Source organism: Suricata suricatta, chromosome 14 (assembly GCF_006229205.1).
Source record: "Suricata suricatta isolate VVHF042 chromosome 14, meerkat_22Aug2017_6uvM2_HiC, whole genome shotgun sequence".
Lineage (NCBI taxonomy): Eukaryota > Metazoa > Chordata > Mammalia > Carnivora > Herpestidae > Suricata > Suricata suricatta.
The window spans coordinates 79,003,744-79,022,837 of NC_043713.1; the positions used below are offsets into that span (position 1 = coordinate 79,003,744).

Genomic DNA, 19,094 nt, shown 5'->3' on the forward strand with positions numbered 1-19,094 from the left:
GCCTGAGCCTGTCCTGTGTCCAGATGCCCCCACCTTCTGTACGGGCACCGGTCACACCCAGTGCCCTCGTTTTTAACTTGATCGTCTCCATAAAAGAGCCCTTCTCCAAATAAGGTCACATTCTGAGATTCTGGGGCTTAGGATTTCAACATAGCAATTTGCAGGGGACCCAGCTCAGACTGGGACATCCTGTCCCCAGAGGCACAGGGCTTGGGGTGTGAGAGGACAGCTAGCACCAAGGAAGCGATATGAAGGCTCAGTCGCAGGGGCTTCGGGAGCAGAGGTGACCCCTGACATCCAGGCTGTGAGCTGGGCTGGCAGAGCTGCCCCCGGCTCCCCCCGGGGCCATCCCCACAAGCTGTGGTGTCACCGTGCCCCTCCCACAGCCAGACTCGGTGGAACCTGCCCCATGTTTGCCCCTCAGGATCACTCCTGAGCGTGCGTTGGGAACAGTTGCCTGGTCTCTCCGCGTTGAGAGCCCGTGTGGGAGAGCTCTGCTCGCCGGGGCTCTGCCGCCACAGTTTGAGGGGACCCTCCCACGTGTGTGCCAGGGAGGGCTGCAGGAGGCCGAGGAAAGCACACCTGGCGGGCCGTTGGGGAGACATTTGTGATGACAGGGCCCTAAACATGATGGTGAGGGCTGCTTGCAAGGCCCCCACGGGGATGTTGAGGCAGGGGGAGGAGCCCCGGGGGCCGGGAGGAAGTGGTGTCACCAGTCACAGAGGCTGTGGGGCGTGTGGGAGGAGCCTGCTCCCCCACCTCCTCCTCCACCCGCCAGTCTCCGCTCAGGGCCTCGCTCGCTAGACCCCACAGGAAGCCAGAAGGTCAGGGAGCCCAGGGAGTGCGGCCTGTGGAGGTCAGCCTCCCAGGGCAGGGCAGGGCAGAGCGTGGGTCCGCATGGCGTCGGGGATTGGGTGACGAAGTTGACTTTCTGGAGTTGCCTTTCACACACTCTTGCGCGCTTCCCGAATATCCTGTGTACACAGACCCCGCTGACTGCCCACAGCCTGGAATCGCCCAGGGACGGCTTCCTGGTGGCCAAGGCTGTCACAGGGTGGCGCTGGCTGGCAACCCGCGGCGCAGGCAGAGACTGTGGCCCATGGAGCCACGTTTGGACAGTTCACGGGGTTTACTGCTTCGCTGGGGCCTCACTCGCACGGGGCTGCACATGGGAACACAGGCCAGCAGTGCACATGGGAGGTGCGGGGTCCTACCAGCAACATGGCAGATGCCAAGGAGGGACCGTTGAGCAGCTCGAAAGGGCCGAACCTTGACCTTCGTTTGGACCCATCAGATTCGAGCCAGTACTCCGAGTTCAACCGTGAAAAAATGACTGAACCTGTGTGACGTGGGGAAGAGGCCTGGGTCCCACGCTGTGACCCAGGACAAGCTGGAACCAGATGCCCTGTAACATCCCTCCCCCACCGCCCGCATCACACATGGCACCTAACGCGAGCTGTCCAACGTCAGGAAGCAAATGCTTCCGACAAACCTTTGCGCTCTCCCTCGCTCTCTGAACCCTTGCTCCTCACTGCCTACAAGTGGGGGACCAGATAGGTCCAAGTAGTTCCTGTCTGAACTTGGTACCTGAAACCCAGGACCAGCTGTGATTGGATGGTCAGAAAACCCGTGAGGAGTAAGCCTCTGGCACCTTTGACCCTCCTGCGTACACTCGTCTTGCGCATGGTGTGTGGGAGCAGGGGACTACCCAGGTAGGGGCCGTGCAGTCTGTCACAGCGATGGTCATCCCCGTTCGTCGCGCGCTCTCCCAGAGGGGGAATTCTATTACGAAGTTAATTATCGTGTCAATCATCTGTTAATTAACAGTCGGCTGGGCCTCAGCTGACGGCTCTGTAACTTTGTTGGCTGATTCTTCAAGACGACTGGTAATATGCGGCAAGCGAGGAGCTGAAATCTTGTTGAGAACGCAGAGGGGTATGAGAAGAGCAGAGCGGGCGGCTGGGGCCCGTGGAGCCCTCGAGCTTGGGCTCGCGCTGCCCCTTTGCCTTCCTGCTCGCCCACCTCACCTCTCTTCCTGCCTCTCCTTTAGGAGAGCTGCTGTCCATGGGGTTTGGGTTCGTGGAATACAGGAAGCCGGAGCAGGCCCAGAAAGCCCTCAAGCAGCTCCAGGTAAGCGGGGGATTTGGGCCGAGGCCCGTGGAGGCGCTGGGGAGGCAGGGGGCCATGGGGTGGGGATGGGAGGTCCGGCCCGTCAGCACTCCTGAAACTGAGCGGGAATGTGGGTGCATTCGTATTACCTTGGGCCCCTCGCTTCCTCCAGTTCTCCAGGGCAGCGCAGCCCAGAAAGATTAAGAACCTTCTTTGGCACTCTGGTCACTGCAGCGCATTCGTGAACCCACAGCTCCATGCCAGGTCTGGGGGGTGGCTGGCAGAGCAGATCTCTGAATAAATACCCAAGACCAGGTCACGAGAAGTGCTTGGATGGAAATACAGCAGGCATCGTGATGGGCAAGGAGGGTGGCTCTATGCTGTGTGGTCAGGGAGGCCTCTCCGAGGAGGTGCCACTGAGCTGATCACTAGTTGACAAGAAGGAGTCTGCTACTCAAAGATCTAGAGGGAAAGCAGTCTAGGAGGGAGAAACAGCATGTGCAAAGGGTCTGAGGCAGGGCCTCTGGGGAAGGAGTGAGCCTAGTATGTTTGAGAGGCAGACGGTGTGTGGACGCAGATGTTGTCACCCTTTTAAGGACTGTGGAGTACGGTGGAAAGGCAGTGAGATTCCGTCAGAAGGCCTGGAGCACACTGGGGAAGGGACTGCTTTATGCTTCTGGACAGTGTCCCCAGCTGCTGGGCAGAGAGCAGGTCACAGTGGGGCTGGTGAGAAACCACGGAGTCGTCCAGGCAGGCAAGGGTGTTGGCCTGGGCCCCGGTGGAGGCAGTGAAGGTGAGGACAAGGGGACCAAAGTCCCAGGTGTTAGCACATGGACTCCACGTAGAATGGGGACGTCCTGCTGGGCCCGTGGTCCAGGATCAGACCAGGGTGCCTGGTGGCAGGAGGGGAGTGAGCTGGGGCTGCGGGGGCGCCACGCGGCTGGCAATTGGCTCCTCCCCCGAGGGAGGCAGGCCTCTGCCCGAGACTGCATGCCCCACACTCTTCCCCGATGCCCCACGCCCCAGGCCCTTTGGTGGCCACCGGCAGACAGGGTGCCCTCCCACACACCTGGTGCTGTCCGAAGGCAGAGTGCTCCTAGTCATGCCGCTAGGTCAGGCTTCTAGACCCAAGTCCCTGCAGGGGCTTTAGGGGCTCCAGGGACCCTTCTAAGCCATCATATTCAGAATGTCCTGTGTCTGTGTGCCCTGGCCTAAGGCCAGGCGGTGTGAAGGTAAAACAGAGCCGAATCGGGCCCAGTGCATGGGCGTCCGCGCACGCCTGACCCCGGCTCTCATCCTCTCTGACAGGCGCCCCCAGGCCGGGCTGGGCTGTTCTCAGGGTGGAAAGGGCGCCCAGATGGGGCCACCTCCCTGTCCCAGCAGTACTTCCTGCGCAGGGGAGAGGCCCTGGGAGTATAGGAAACGTAACCAGGCACTTAGCCCATATGATTGTTCTTGTAGAATTTTGATGACCTTGCCCTTGGCTCGGGGCAGCTTCAGGAAGGGCTGAGCTGGCTTTGGTAGGATGATGGGGACGCCTCTGGGGCCTCCGCTCTCTTGGAAAGCTCCGCTATCTACCAGGGCTGCAGACTCAGACGCTGTGGGGGGCCAAGGGGCGGGGGAGGGGCGGGGGGAACATGGCATCTCCCAGAGCCAAACTGGGGCCCCCCGCCCCCCGTGTGAAGGGCAGCCGCTCCTTGTCTTGAGCCAGTTACTCCCTCGGGTCGACGAGTCTCTGGTGTTTGATATGTAGGTTGTTTTTTAAAGAGACACTTCAAAGTCCAACTCCGTCATCCCGTGCGGTGGGGGCATTTAACTGGGTTTCCGCTCTGCATGCCTCGGGCTCCGTTCTCTGCCACCCAACACAAGGTTCTGTCAAGCTCCCCCTTGCGTGTGTTACGTCCTGTTCCTCCCCACGTGCGGACACGTGTGCATACCGCTACAAAGAATTGCTTTCACAAAACTACCCCTGCTGTATTTTATGGGAGACTTAAGAGATTTTCGAGAGTAATTTTGCTAAGACGCCAGTTTTGCCTTTAGGGACCCACGTGAGAGCCCAGCTTTGTCTGCAACTCCTCTGTGGTTTAGAAATTTTTTTTTTTTTAAGCACACAGTCTAGCCTGAACTCTGTCCACAAGCCGGACCGGAGGGCTTACGTGGCCTAAAAACGCTTACAAAGGATGGAAAATTCTGTGCCCCTTGAGTGGCATAAAGGTCGAGGCCCACGCACGGCTCACAAGGACATTGGAAGCCTGGGTCTCCGTGACCACCAGCTGCTTCCTGGGCTCGGCGTGAGCCATTTCCAGAAGCTCTTCCCTGCCCTTGATTCCAGCTGGCCCCACTGCCTGGGAACTGTCCCCGCTCTGAAGTGTCCTTTCCTCTCCACTGACGCCGGCTCTGCTGGGGAGCAGCAGTGTGGGTGGGCAGCTCTGGAAGACCGAGTGACAAGCTGTGTGGTCTTCTCTCTTAGGGTCACATCGTGGACGGCCACAAGCTGGAAGTGAAGATCTCAGAACGAGCCACCAAGTGAGTCTCCAGGGCCCCCTCTCTGCTCTCGTCCTTTCTGTTCTGGTGCTGGTAGCCCAGCAGGTGTGTCACGGCCCCTTAACGTCCCCGCACCCAACCCCTCACCCTCTGGGAGCCTCATCCTAATTAAGGTGGTGTCCCATTTGCCAACTCCGAGGCCCGTTTCTGTGATGGACGGGGACCACTCCAGCCCCTTAAATAAACGTGTAATGCACATTTATTGTAACAAAAGGAGCAAGAGCAGGAGAAACCAGCACATTCTGCCCGTCCTGGTGTTATAAATAAACCAACGAGGAATTGCCTGTTGCTGGTGCTTTGAACGAACCACAGAGGCGATAAAACCTTGACGTCCGCTTTTATAGGGCTCTCTTTCCCGGAGCTGGACAGCAATAGCCCAGAGATAGCCCCCTGTTAATTTGAAAGAGATTCAGTAGGTGTTAGAGTTGGAGGCAGACCATTCTGCCCAGTGACCAGTTTCCTGAAGTAGTGTTTTGGTTTTTTTCTTAATATTAATTTTTTGGGGTAGAGCACAGGTGGGTTAGGGACAGAGAGGGGGACAGAGGCCCTGAAGCAGGCTCGTCGCCAGCAGGCTGGCAGCACAGAGCCTGACGCGGGGCTCAAACCCACGAGTCGTGAGATCATGACCGAAGCTGAAGTTGGATGCTCAGCCCACTGAGCCCCCTAGATGCCCCCTAAGACTTTAGTTGTGTTCTCTCCTTCTATGCGCTTATACATCTGAACGAGCTGATACACCTGACGTACTCCGAACTGCCAGTGCAAGCATTATTATTGTCTCATTGTCACGATCATCTACCAGCCCTGGGTGATGAAGTAACCGCCTCTACCAGCCCTAGGGCTGGCCTGAGATGCCTCTTTGGTAGTTTTCAGCAAGTTGGGCATCGGTGTGGTCGTTGAGCAGGTTGGCCGTCGGTGCCTTGGCCTTGAGCTATTACTTTTACTTCCTTCTGTGTTTTCTGTGCTCCTCGTGAATCCAGCTCTAGGCCACCTCTGGCATTGTTCGCCCACCCGGCCTATGCCATGTGCGTGCCCTCAGGGAGGAGAGGCCTGGTGTGGGGAGGGCTCCTGGGCTGTGATGCGAGGGTGGGAGTCCAGGCGTGGAGCCCCATAGCCTTGGGCTCTCATCCGGGAGCACGTGACCTTGGGCGGCTGACTTTGCCTGTGAAGTAATACGTGCTTGCTGGGGGTTGTGCACGAAGCGTCCAGAACATGCCTCGCCCATGAGTACTCAGCCAGCAGTGGCGATCTGTCTGTTCTGCTCCGTCTCCAGGGAGCCAAGCTGAAGCCACCTCTCGAGCTTTCAGTCCCTAGCTGGTGTTGATTTAGTCGTCCTTTTATTCAACAAAAAAATTTCTAGAAAGCCCACTGTGCACCAGATGCTCTGCCCACATGCCAGGAATGGGGTTTCCTTGTGGCGTTCATGTTCTAGGCCAGGGGGGTTGATAGAACCTTCTACAGTGGTGGGATTCTTATATCACGTTCTACATCTGTGCTGCCCAGTATGTCAGCCACTTGCTCGTGCGGCATGTGAACACATAAAGGAGGGGAGTACGGGTGTGGTAGTTATCTACTGCTGTGTTACAGAGCCTCCCAAGCAGCTAAAAACAGCAAACATTGCTTATCTCAGCTTCCCAAGTCAGGAGCTTGGAGCAGGTTAGCGGGGCCTGTCTCCAGGTCTCTCAGGAGGTTACAGTGAGGATGTTGGTCAGGGCTGCGGTCTCATCTGAAGGCTCCCCTGGGGCTAAAGGATCCACTTCCAAAATGGCGCCCTCACACGGCTGCTGGCAGGAGACCTCAGTTCCTCAGCTGGCCTCACCCTGGGATTGCACGAGGGTCTCTGCAGCAGCACAGCCCATTCTCCAGAGCGAGTGATCAAGGGACAGCAGGAAGGAAGCAGCCGTGTCTTTTATGACCACGTCTCAGAAGTCACCGTTGCTTCTGTCTCCTACCGATGGCGCAGACCTGCCTAGAGCATGGGCGAGGGGGTCAGTGTAGGCCAGCAGCCGCCCACACTCCACATAACCCGAATCCTTTTCCCCACCCGTCCAGGCCAGCACTGACATCCGCACGGAAGAAACAAGTTCCCAGAAAACAGACGACCTCGAAGATTCTGGTGCGCAACATCCCCTTCCAGGCCGACAGGCGGGAGATCCGAGAGCTCTTCAGGTGAGCAGGGGTGGGGTGGGGGCTGCCGGAGCCTTGGACAGCGGCCTGCGGGTCTTTCATAGGCCAGCCCAATGGTCTTGCAAAGGTCATCTTCTGGCTGCCTTTGATTTATCGCCCTTGAACTCACGCACCGTGAGCACTGTGCCGAGAAGGCTGGAAACAGCCAGGCCTCCTCCTCCAGAGGTGACACAAAAAGAGAGCGTAGCCCAGGTGGCCCGGGCTCACCTGTGTCTGAAATTCTTCCACACAAGTCATTCCTCTGGTTTTAGCCACTGGTTCTCCGCCTCTGGCATTTTCCAGTCACCTGGTGACTTTTATAAACATACCTGTGCTCAGGGCCCCCCGCCTCCTTCTCCTCGGAGTTAGATTCTGTTGGTCAGGGGCGGGGCCTAGGGGTCCTACTGTCCAGCCAGGGCTGCGCACCCCGTCCACGTTGCTTTCTGTGGAGAGAGGCCGTTTTGGAAGAAGGATGAGTCCCCTGCATAGATAGGGTGGCTCAGCAGCAGATGTCAGCATGGGGGCACTGGGACCTGGAAAGACAGGCCGGGGGCGGGGCAGGGGGCACTGACAGCAGGAAGGCAGATTTAATCAGATCGGTTTCCCTATGTTCTGCAAGAAAAACTGGCGTTCTAGATTTTCAGGGGCCGTAAGTTGGCAACTAGCGGGCTTTCTGAGATACAAACGGTGCAGGACAAAGCCTGCCTGTGGCCGGATAGAGCCCAGGGGCCACCGCTTTGCAGCCCCTGTGCTAATGCATCACACCGTTCCTCGTTTCATGAAAGGGCGGAACAGGTGTGGGTGGCCCAGAGCGAGACAGTGTCATCCTCAGAAAGGAACGGCAGATGGAACGGCTCACCGGGGCTCCCCGGCCTGCAGAATCGGAGAGCTGTGTCCCTGTCAGAATTATCAGTCAGCATCTTACTAATTAGATCAACTTGCTGAAGTCAACTGTGGATGCAAAATCTAAGTCCGACATGTCGGGGACTAGACCGAAGCACCTTTGGGTGGAATCTAGCTCTTTGCCCTCTCGCTCGCTTCCAAGAGTAGGGCACCATTCATGGGATTTGCTGCAAAGCTCCTCACCTCCATTCTAACCCCCGTCGTCCCTCTCCCCTGCGTTCCACCTCGTTCGCTGGGCGTGCCGTTCACTAACAGACAGGCTCGCTGGGGCCCGAGCAGGCACCGGGTTTGGAGGAGTCGAGTCTTAGCTGCGATCCCAGGTCCCCTGCGTGGGGTCACAACCTGGCGGGGCGGGGGTGGTGCGTTTTCCGTTTTCCATTTCCCTGCACCCAGGGAGATGAGTCACGAGTACGTATCCTCAGCCTCGTGCGCCTGCCTGTTTAGACCGCTCCTGCTTTTTAAAGAGAGTCCAATTTAAGAACTGCCGGATCAAAACAGGACTGCTGCAGACAGCACGTGTTGATCAGGAAACAGCGTCCCGCCGGAATGACAGTTCCACTTGGGGCCGCAGTCTATTTGGGATGACACTTACCCGGGGAAACAAAAGACCCAGACGGAACGGGAAGAGTGCTTTGTTTGATCTCTTGATTTGTATTTATTTTGAGAAGACAGGGAATCAGTGTCCCCGGAAGATAATTACCCACGGTGTCCCTTCCCCGCTGCCATTGTTCCGATGGTAGCTTTCGTCAGCCCCTGGAAACAGAAAGCCGCCTTCCAGGGCTCTCCTTGCTTTGTTGTGATCTCTGGCTGGGGTAAGGGGAAGCGGGGGAAGGTTGAGGCAGTTCCCAGTGGCGGGCGGCAGGGGGCGCTGTGAGCCTTCTCAGGGGGGGCCTCCGCTTGTCCTGGAAACCACAGACCCGCTTTCAGACAAAGCCATCGGCCGGCAAAGGTCAGAGCCAAGGGAGGGTTTCAGGATTTAGGGGAACCAATCTGGTCCATTTTGCAGGCGGGTTTTGCGGGCACGTCCTGCCAGGTGTGATCAAAGAGCCCATCTCCCTCCGATGGAGCGAGCCGGGTGTTACAGGGTCCCGGCTGTGCGTCTGCCCCGTGCGGTGTCTCCTTTAAGCTACGAAGCTACGGTGTGGAGGAGGGATGATGTTCCCTGTTGTGCAGCAGGAAGGATGCCGGGGACCTGGGCAGATGAAGCATCCTGCCCAGGACCTGCAGCCCGGCCAGGAGTGGGATTTCCGCAGTCCCATCCAGAGCCAGGGCTCGGAACCGCTGCTCTCTGCGGCCTGTAGCCCTTCTCCTGGGTCTGGAAGGACGCTGCCCCCTAGATCATGTCAGTGGAACCGCTGTCCCACGACTGTGTCATTGGTACCAGCCACTGGGCTAGGCGTCAGGCATGCAGCTGTTTCAGGAAGGACGGGCTCCTCCACTGGGGGTTCACTGTCTGTGGCGGACCAGGGCACCAAGCGACAGTGGCTGTCAGGCAGGTGGCAGTGGGCATAGGGATGGGGGAAAGCACGGTCAGGTTCTCAAGAGTGCCTGCTGGGGGATGGCAGCTCGTCCACTCTGCCCGGCCTGCTGGGGCCCTGCACGTGACCCGGGGCTGCACTTGCCTGAGCCTTCCCGGAGACCTCCAGCCATGCAGTCGGGGCTCCCTGGGCCACCCGCAGCCCCTTGAGTCCAGCCATAATGGGGGTGGGTGGGCGTGGTGGGGCCAAGAGGCACTGCCGATCCCTATCCCTGTGGGATCGTCCTCTGGAACAGTTCAAGACTTGCCCTTTAGAAAAGTCGGAGTAGACATAGCAGTGCCCTCTCTGCCACCTTTTTGGGTCTCTGTTTCCCCTGGCGCAAAGTAACAGTAACACTGCTGGGGGTGTTTGCTGTTACTTACGGCAGTGATATAGTAAGAACGTGTTTGTCATCATGAAGTGTGGTTGCCGAGCCTGACCTCCGTGCCGGGTGCTGCTTGGCATTCTCACAGGTCTGGTTCCTGCAGCAGCCCTGCGGAGCAGCGCCGCTGCCGTTTCCCAGGGAGGAACTTGGCTCCCCCGCCCCACTTCCCCCCACTGGGCCATCCGTGGGCTCCACCGGCACCCAGCAGCTCCCGCACCACGTGACCGCCTCGTGGGCTGTTAGAAGGGTTAGAGGAGCGTATGCTGTGGAGGGTTTAATACGGGGCCTGGCACGCAGTGGGTGGTCAAGAAACGTGAGCTCTGGTTATCACACAGCACGAAACTGCGGGCGCCAGGCCTGGAGCCCAGGGCGGGTCTGACTCTCCACAGAGCCCGTGTCTTTGGTGGCACCGCGGATCCTCGACGGTCCTCTGCGGCGCTCTCTTACTCATTTTCCTCCTTTCCCTAAGTATGTCTTCCCGCGCTGTGGTCCTCCCCCTCCAGCTGGTCCCGGGCCAGAGAGAGTCAGTACTGGGGGTGGGGGGTGGGGACACGGGCCTCCCGCCCCATAAAGGAATCACGGAAGACAGACGGGGATTCTCCAGACCGTGCAGGCGTGTGCAGGCACGCAGGGAGCAGGCTCCTTGCCCCGCAGCCAGGGCAGGGGTGAAAGCAGCCCTGGCTCGCCCTGTGCTGTGCACAGCCTGGAGCTAGTATCTGTTCCAGAAGGAGGGGGTCCACGGGCTTCCCTTCCTGTCTGGGTCCTCTCTGATGGAGGTGGGTGTGGGCGCTTTGCCCGCCTCCATTGCAAAGCCTGGATTCGAAGGCCCCCAGGACAGAGAGCAGTTCAGAGAACAGCCACACAGACAGGGCCCAAGTCCATACCCCAGCTGGAGCCGGTGCTCAGGGCCCCCCAGCCTTACGCATAAGCACGTGTGCAGAGCCACAGCATTTGATGGACGGGTCTTGTTCCCACCTGAGTTTCAAGTGACAGCCCCGGGTTAGCACAGAAGCCTGGAGGACGAGATGGCTAGCGCTCACAGCACTCAGGAGGGGTGTGGGGCACCGGGCCGGCCACAGCTCTGGCACCCGTGGTATTGGTGCATCTTCACTGTGGCCCGATGTGCCACAGCTCTTGGACCCATTTCCTAGGTGAGGAGCTTGGGGCCCAGAGAGGCACAGGGCTGTTCTTAGAAGGACCCTTGGCTTGCTCGTTTCTTTTGTACCCCCGGGGCGGCCTTGCTTTGAGCCTGGATTCTGGAAGGCAGTGATCTCTGGGAAGGAGGGTCTACAAACAGGGCTGGCTTTGCGAGCACGTGACCCGGGTGGCCCCGCACGCCCTGTGCTCGGTTTCATGCTCTGGTGTTGCCACCTTGAAATCCTTTATGTTTAAACAAAGGGCCCCACGTTTTCACTTTACACTGGACCCTGCAGACAATGACGCCGGTCCCGCCTACAACCCAGCGGAATGGTGCCCGGCACGGCATAAGCATGTTTGGTGCACGCTGGAATCTTCAGTTGGAAATAGCTTTTCAGCACCCCCTTCCTCTGGCTCAGCCCCGACTCCCGGCCAACGCGGTGGGGCCTGGCCTGTTCTCTCCAAGCGCCCGGCCCACCTCATGGTCCCCCTTGGAGTGCTGTCCGTGTGGATGTTTGGTGTCCCTTTGGACACTGATCTCTGCTGTGTCTCCAGGTTCCCTGGTACCTAGGTGGTGCTCAGTAAGTGTTTGCTAAGCACGCAGGTCCAACTGTGCAAAGCCTTCCTCATGGAATCCTGAGAAAGGGCATATGAGGCACAGAGAGGTTAGGGAGTTTGCCTGGTCTCTCTCACTTTGGAGCCCCAGCCACCCCCTTGGAACTGTCCCCAAGAGTCATGAGCGTTGGGTCAGCTGCGGGCAGAAATGCTGCCTCGGTGGGCTGGGGAAGTGGCTGCAGGCTACAGACGGAGAGAGATTTTCATCCTATCCTCTTTTTTCCCTTTTTTGGTTGTTTTGTACTCAGAGGTGTGAACCACCTGCTAGGGGTGTGAGTGGGTGAGCTCCCGACAGGTTTCTGGAGGACTTAATTGCACAGCGTGCGTCTCCTGTCCCCATTGCCCCTGTTGTGCCCGCTTTGTGGACAGTGTCCGTCGTCCCTGGCCTCTCTCCTCCTCATTTCCTCTCGCAGTGCCCATGACCGTGACTGTGGAGGGCGGGCTGCGGAACAGCGTGCCTGCCAAGTTCCCTGGACCCCCCCAAGCCCCCGCCCTGCTCGGCCCCTTCACTCAGCGGTGGGGTCAGGGCCTGGCTACCTCCTGGTTGTCAGCAGTACTTTTCCAAAAGCAGGGAGCCAGGAGCCCTTGTAGTCTGCTCTCGGCGGAGGTCCTGGACTGACGGGACCTCTTCCTGCTCACCAGGGTCCCAGGGGAGGAGCTCTGTTAAGGCAGTCTTGGGGTTCGAGAAAGGGCGTGGGGGAGAGAGGAAGCCTCCCTTCCGTAAGGGGGGTGCATACGGAGGCCGTCTCTCCCCACATAGGTCATCCTCCCACACACAGCCCTCCAGGGTGCCCCCAGACAGAGGCCACGACGTCCCGCGTCCAGATCCGGCCACACACCTTCCTTCCGGTACCATCCGGCTGCCTTCGCCCACAGCAGAGCTGAGTAGCTGCGTCTCAGACCGAGCGACCGCGAGCCTGTAAAATACCGTCTGGCCCTTTCTGGGTTCGCTTGCTGACACCTGGGCCTGGTTAGCCGCAGGCCTGCACGGGGATGGGGCGCGCCGGGGCCTTGTGCGCAGTCTTGTAGTTTTAATTACCCAGGTATGGTATCTTTTTCCTCCCCTTTTTATAAAACACAGAGACCTTACAGGGAGAGCTGTAGCCCCTTGGCCCCCGTTGAGCTCGAGACGTGAGGCTCTGGAGGGCTGCTGGGTTCACACTGCAGCCACTTTCTGACCTGTTTTCTCCTCGGGGCAGCTGCTCCGCCTGCTTTCTTAAGGTCTTTGTGGCTTGTTTTAAGAGTACTTGTAAACAAAATTGTTTTTTTAATGTTTATTTGCTTTTGTGAAAGAGAGAGACAGAATGCAAGCAGGGGAGGGGCAGAGAGAGGGAGATACAGAATCCATAGCAGGCTCCAGGCTCTGAGCTGTCAGCACAGAGTCTGATGTGGGGCTCGAACCCAGGAACCACGAGATCATGACCTGAGCCGAAGTTGGACTCTCAACCGACTAAACCACCCAGGTGCCCCTTTTCGAGTCCTTTTTAGAGCAGTTTTAGGTTTGTAGCCCAACTGAGAGGAAGGTACATCGTTTGCATGGACCCCCTGCGCCCACACACATGGCCTCCCCCATTATCAGCACCCCCCACCAGAGCGAGATGGGTTATACTCAGTGAACCTACGTTGATATGTCATTATCACGCCAAGTCCGTGGTTTGCATTAGGCTTCATTCTTGATGGTGTATGTTCAGGGCATTTGGACAAATGGGTATTAATGTGTATCCATCATTATAGCATCATGTCAACTATTTTCACTGCCCTAGAAGTCCTCTGTGGTCTGCCTGTTCATCCCTCCCTTCCCCTTTGCTGAGGTTTTAAAGAATGGTATGAATATGTTCATTCATTCATTCATTCATTCCAAGCAGAGCTGGAAGCACCAGTCATTACATTTAGCGCCCACCCAGATCTGGTATGACCTCGCCTTACCATGATCACACCTGTTTCCAATAAGATCCTATTCATGAGCTTGGCAGAGGTGAATTTGGGGAACATGTTGTGCCCAGTAGCGTGTTTTTCAGATGGAGTGGTCAGGAGAGGCTTCTCTGAAGAGGGGGCCTTTGGGTGGGGACCTGTGACCGTGAAGGGGGGGCTGCATGCTGATCTGGGGGCGGCAGGTGCTGTGCCCCAAGGGGGAATGAGCTTGGCCCCAAAGGGGAATGGGCAGGGGGAGCAGGAGCAGAGGGACGGTGCCGAGATGGGAGGAGTGCCCGGGGCACGATCTTGTGGGCCACGGTGAGGGCTTCGGGTGGTCTTTACACTTGTTATTCAGGTGTGGCCAGCAGCCCACTCAGGAAAGGACAAGAACATTCCCAGGCTGCCCTGGGCCCGGTGCCCCCTTCCAGTCACTGCCCCCTTCCCTGCCCACCACTCTCCTGACTTCTAAAAACACATTATTTGTGCTGCTGGTTTTTGTTTTTTACGTAAATGGCATCAGCACGGGTACACTTCTGGTGCCTGTCCTCTCTGCTCAGCGTCTTCTGTTGTGAGGTTCTTCTGTGTTTTACCGTCACCGTGAACTGCGCATCCTCAGTGCTGTATAGAATCCCATCGTGTGAATATGCTGAAACATCCATTTTACTGACGAGCACTTGGGTAGTTTTCAGGTTTGGGGCTATTTCCAATAAAGAAAGCTCCAGTGAGCATCCTTGCATATGTCTTTGATGACCACGTGCGTGCATTTCTGTAGGGTGTTGGTGCAGCACTAGAATTGCCGGGTCGTGGGATGTGCATATTTTGGCGTTAGTAAATCTCTCAGTCAAGTTTCCGAAGAAACTGTCAGTCCGCCCTTCACCATCAGCTTGAATGTTCCGGTTGCCCCTGGTCCTTGTCAGCACTTGGTATTGTCTTTCTTTTGTAGCCATCCTGGTGGGGAGCTAATGGCAATATTATATTGTGGTTTTAATTTGTACTTTCCTGGTAGCTAAGGAAACCAAATGTTTTTTCATAGGATATACTCTTGTGGAATGCCTGTTCAAGTCTTCTGCCCATTTTTCTAAAGATTGGGTTGTGTGATGATTTTTTTTTCTTATCATGTTTCTAATTTCTTCTTATATAACGTTTTGCATTCTGGTTTCAAGTCCTGTGGTAGGTGGACGGTTGCCAGCCCTTGCTCTCCCATTCTGTGGGTATCTTCATGGTGTCCTTTGATGAACAGAGGGCTCTTAATTTTAACGTTGTCCATCGTTTTTTTACCTTCATGGTTAGAACCTTTTATGTCCTAGGAGCAATCCTCCGTCCTCCCGGCTCCTGAGATGGTCTCTTGTTTTCCTCCGAAAGCTTTGACCTTTCACATTTAGGCTTGCAGTCCAGCCGGAATCGATTTTTACGTGTGGCGTGAGGTGGTGGAGGTACCTTCCCCAGGTCGGTTGGCCCAACAGCATTTATTGTGAAGACCACTGTTTTCCTGCCTGCTGTGCAGTATTGACTTTGTCGTAAATCAGATGACCGTGCGCGTGAGGGTCTGCCTCTGGACGCTCTCTCCGGCTCCTCGGGTCTCTGTCCTGAGCGCCAGCACGCCCCATCTCCATTACTGTGGCTGAGTAAGTGTGAGCCCGGTGTCTGGCATCTTTGTTCTTCCCCCAGCGCCCGACCGTCCCCGCCCTGCACACACTTCGGGCCTTTGTGTCTTCCCGCACCGGCCTGAGAGAGCCGAGGGAGTGGCTGGGTGACTTACATCTGCAAAAAGACCTTGAGAGAAGAGGGCCAGAGTGGGTGAGAGGGGCCAGAGGTGACCGAGGTTTGGAGCAGGCGGCGGTCGCTCTGGGGGTACGTTTGCAGACTCCCGCTGGTGGCTGAGTGCAGACCGTGGTGGAGACGGGAGTGGGGCACGGCTCCCACACTGAGTGTCCTCAACCACTGGCAGGATCACAGTCACATTTGGGGGAGGGGCAAGGGCGGCCTGAGGGAGGCAGCTCCCTTTGCTCGCCCTTGAAGGGTCGCCATAACCACTAGCCATGGTGCCAGAGTCACGCTTCTCAGTTGATCAAGCAAGCGCGCACTGGGGTCTTCTGGGAAGGCGCCGGAAACTTCCAGTGAGCACTCCCTCAGAACCATGCTGGCGCCCCCAGATGTCAGCCGCAGCATCCATGTTGCTGCATCAACGTTTCTTTATTGGCACGTTCTGTGCCATGTGAGGGAGTTGACACCCCGCCCCCACTCTCACCCCCTCACCCCCTCCTTACCTAGGACCCTGCCAGTCGCCAGAAGTGCTCCGGGGCTCGCGGTGTCACTGTTCCTCCCCCGGACCAGCCCGGGGGCCAAAGCGGAGGCACACCAGGCAGCTGGCCACTGGGCCGTAAAAACCCGGGCACATCGCAAAGTCGGATTCTCATCCCCGCCCCTCCCTTTCCGTGCAGCCTCTCCCACCACAGGTTCTGCGGGTAGAGGCCCTCCAAACCCTTCCCCAGACCCATCCGGCGCGGCGTGAATTTCTTTGGCCGTACTGACCTCCGGCAGCCGTTGCCCTGAGACGGGCCGCGTGCGCATACCGACCCTGGCTTTCTGTGAGGCGAGCGGCCCCTGCCCCCAGGGCCACTGCATCCAAAAAACGACGCCAGCCACAAGGCGGTGACTCAGAAATGCCGAGGAGCCCATTCTTCCTCCAAGACCGCGTCCCAAAGACAGAACGTTGGCATCCCTGCTTGACAGACACCTTTTTGTTTAGAAAGTTCTGGGGTTCCCAGTGGACTCCTGGGTAAGGCTGGTCAGTCACCTGGTCCAAGTCGCAGGAGCCCTACCCCACTCTGTGGCCTGGCTGCCTCTGGAACCCGGCTTCTGACCTGGGCCGGCTGGGTTTCCGAGGGACGGTGGCCTAGGCTCTGTCCTGTCAGAGGCCTGAAGGCGGGGCAGCGACACAGCGGGGCAGTGCCCGGGAGGGGATGTTCCCAGGGATCAGACTTGTGCTCAGAGGAGCATCTGATGAAGTAAGAGACCAGGCTCACTCCCTTCAGGACACTGACTCCAAATATTATCAGCACTAGCATCCCTGGGGGTCAGAGAAAGGAGAATCCTCTGGCCTTTGGGTCTGATCCTTTGGTCAGAAGGAAATCAACACTCAATAGTCACACAGTGAGTAGCCAGGTGAGGAGGGGGTGCGAATGAGGAAGATCAGTTACCCAACTTTTATATGCCGTATTAACGGTGTATATACTTTTATCACTGAAACGTAGGCCGATTGAACCCAAGGAAATGAAGCGATTGGCCTCATACATGTGTTTGATCCCTGGGGATCTACTTCCGTTTAGCAAATTCATGCATGAACCTGGTGCCATAGAGAAGGCAAAAAAGTATGAAGGGTCAGTTGTTTGCGGTGTGAGAAAACAGCGGCTCCTGAGGCTCTACCCCGTTTTCAGAGAGCTGAGAAACCAGCACATCGCTTTGCGCTCTTGTCGATTCTCCATCCCTCCCGACGGGGTAGAGCCTCAGGAGCCGCTGAGGTTCCTGGGGTCCGGCTGGCTTGGCTGGGCACAGAGTATGGTTCTCAGAGCGTGCCCTTCCCCACTCAAGATCCCCAGGAGCTCAGCCCCAAGGTATTTGATGGGGACGCACACTGGGTGACACTTTCTTCATTCGAGAGGCCCACTTCGCAGAAAATCTGTTTCCAGCCCTCTGCTTCCCCCGTTTTAATTATCCTGCTCTCTGCCTCCCAGTCTGTCCACCAGGGGATGGTCAGAGGCTGTAAAAGTTATTGCCGCTCAAACCAGGATGAAGCAGCCCTCGTGTGGCGGAGATACAGGTTCCCCGAGTTCTCCTTCCTCGTGTTGTCCTTGTGCCGTGGCCATCAGAAGTCAGCTGTCCACTTGGCAAGGAGCCAGTGTGATTTTCCAAGAGAGCAGAACACGGGCCAGGGAGTCAGGAGACCTGAGTTCTGGCCCAGCTCTGCCGTGCGCCCTTGAGGTCACCTTGGGGCGGTGGCATGCCTTCCCAGAGTCTCCTTTGTTGAATGAATCAGTGAAGGGGTCAGGTGAGGCCAGCCGGGGAAGGCAGCTTCCTCCTTGCAAGCAGACACAAACCCGTTGGTCACAGCCGCCTGGAGTCCTGTTTTGCAAGACCGGGAAGCCATCTGGGCTCCGTGGGAAATGGCGCTGTAATCGATTAGTGATGTCTGCCACGGGCGTGGGCACAGCATCAGGGCTAGGTGAGCAGCCGCAGGTATTTCACCTGGGAACATGGCATGGATTGCCTATCTGGAGCTCTCGCGTTTCCATCTGCCAGACTGGCTGGCGGAGCGGCCCCAAACCAGGGCCCGTGTGGGAGCTCGCTTGGTTTCCCTCTCCCATCAGAATAGCAACAGACTGGGAGTCGGGGACGGTTTCTCTTCTCATTGTCATCCGTTTTCTTCCTTTGCAATTCCAGAGACCTCATCTTCTGTTGCAGCTGACGTGTTCTTTTCCTCCGTGCCTTGCCTGATTCCAGACTAGGTGACAAAGCCCAGACGGTGGAACAGGGCACCCTGGGGAGAGCGTGCGGGTCCCTGGGTGGGGGGAGGGTGGCATTGTGCGCCCTGATTCCTTCCCCACACAGCCTGCTCTAGTCTTGCTTTCACACCTCCTCTCTCCCCATTCAGTGCCTTTTCAGTTACAAGGTCCCTGCGCTTTGTCTGGGCTTGTCGGAGAGCGGCAGTCAGTGGGGCTCATTGTTGCAGCTGATAATTGTGCTCCGTGTCTCCAGCATCCTGGGTGCTGAGAGGTGGCGGGAGCCCCGGGACATCTTGGGGGGCTCTCTGCGTGGGAGCCGCTCCCCGCCTGCTCACGTGACACGGAGCTTTCCGAGAAAAGGGAAAAGGGAGGTCTCGACATGCTGCTTTTCAGTTAAGAAATACCTCCCCGGGTCAGCAAATATTTACCAAGCGTCTCTAATGAGGCAGGGACCGAGCCAGGTGCGTGCTGGGTTACAGAAACAAACGTGATCTCCAGGACAGAGGGACCGTCTTGGTGTCGGGGGAAGTGGATACACGTTCACACCATCAAAAGCCTCATGGCAGAGGCCCGGTCTTACACGCTGTTGGTCTGGTGGCAGCGTTTCTGGGACCTGGTGTCTGTCTCCGGAGAATGGCCAGGTCACCAGGGGTGTATGGCTTGCCGTGAGGACAAGGTCAGCAGTATCCGTAAAGCACTCGGCTTTTCTGTGGCGCAGGCGCAGCACCTCCAAGTAGTGCCTGAGGCTCCAGTCCGCCCACTTAGAGCCGGCCTGGACTCTGCTCGCAGTCCTGCTGCCTCGCTTTGCGCTCTTAGGGAAGTGACTTCATCTACCCGGTCCCCCCGCAAGCCGCTCTGAAGCCAGGGGGCTCGGCGACGAGACGGTCTCCCGAGGGTTTTCCATGGAAAGGAACGGTCTGTCAAACCGCAGGCCAGGGCGGTATTTCTCGACGCCGTCTTCCTTTCCGAGTAATGTATAAAGAGCCCTTGTGAGGAAAAATGCAGCCCTTGTGGCCCTCCCCTGCAGGGGTGATGGGACTGATTTTGTCATTCCGTCACTCAGCTACGCACAGACGCAAAGCTCGGAACAAACTGAGCGCTTATGCCTGTGGTTCTCTTGGGACTGTAGGACCAAACCCGGTTTCCAAATTAAATACAAACAAAATTTAAAATCAATACCATTCAAATGAACTACATTATTTTAGCGTGATGGATGATAATGTTTTGCGGCGACTAAATTCAGGACGCGGGTTTTAACATTGGAAAGATCGCAGCCTCGGGTCCGGGTCTGCAACGCGTCTCAAC

The 19,094-nt window shown here is 57.4% G+C and overlaps 1 protein-coding gene across 1 annotated transcript in view; it reads left to right on the forward strand.

The window, feature by feature from the left end:
- RBM19 (RNA binding motif protein 19) overlaps positions 1 to 19,094 on the forward strand; it is a 114,587-nt gene that overhangs the window by 33,265 nt on the left and 62,228 nt on the right. The window contains exons 19-21 of the mRNA XM_029922255.1: positions 2,051 to 2,130; positions 4,580 to 4,635; positions 6,703 to 6,819. Of these exons, the coding sequence (XP_029778115.1) occupies positions 2,051 to 2,130; positions 4,580 to 4,635; positions 6,703 to 6,819 (253 nt within the window). The remainder of the gene's footprint in view (positions 1 to 2,050; positions 2,131 to 4,579; positions 4,636 to 6,702; positions 6,820 to 19,094) is intronic.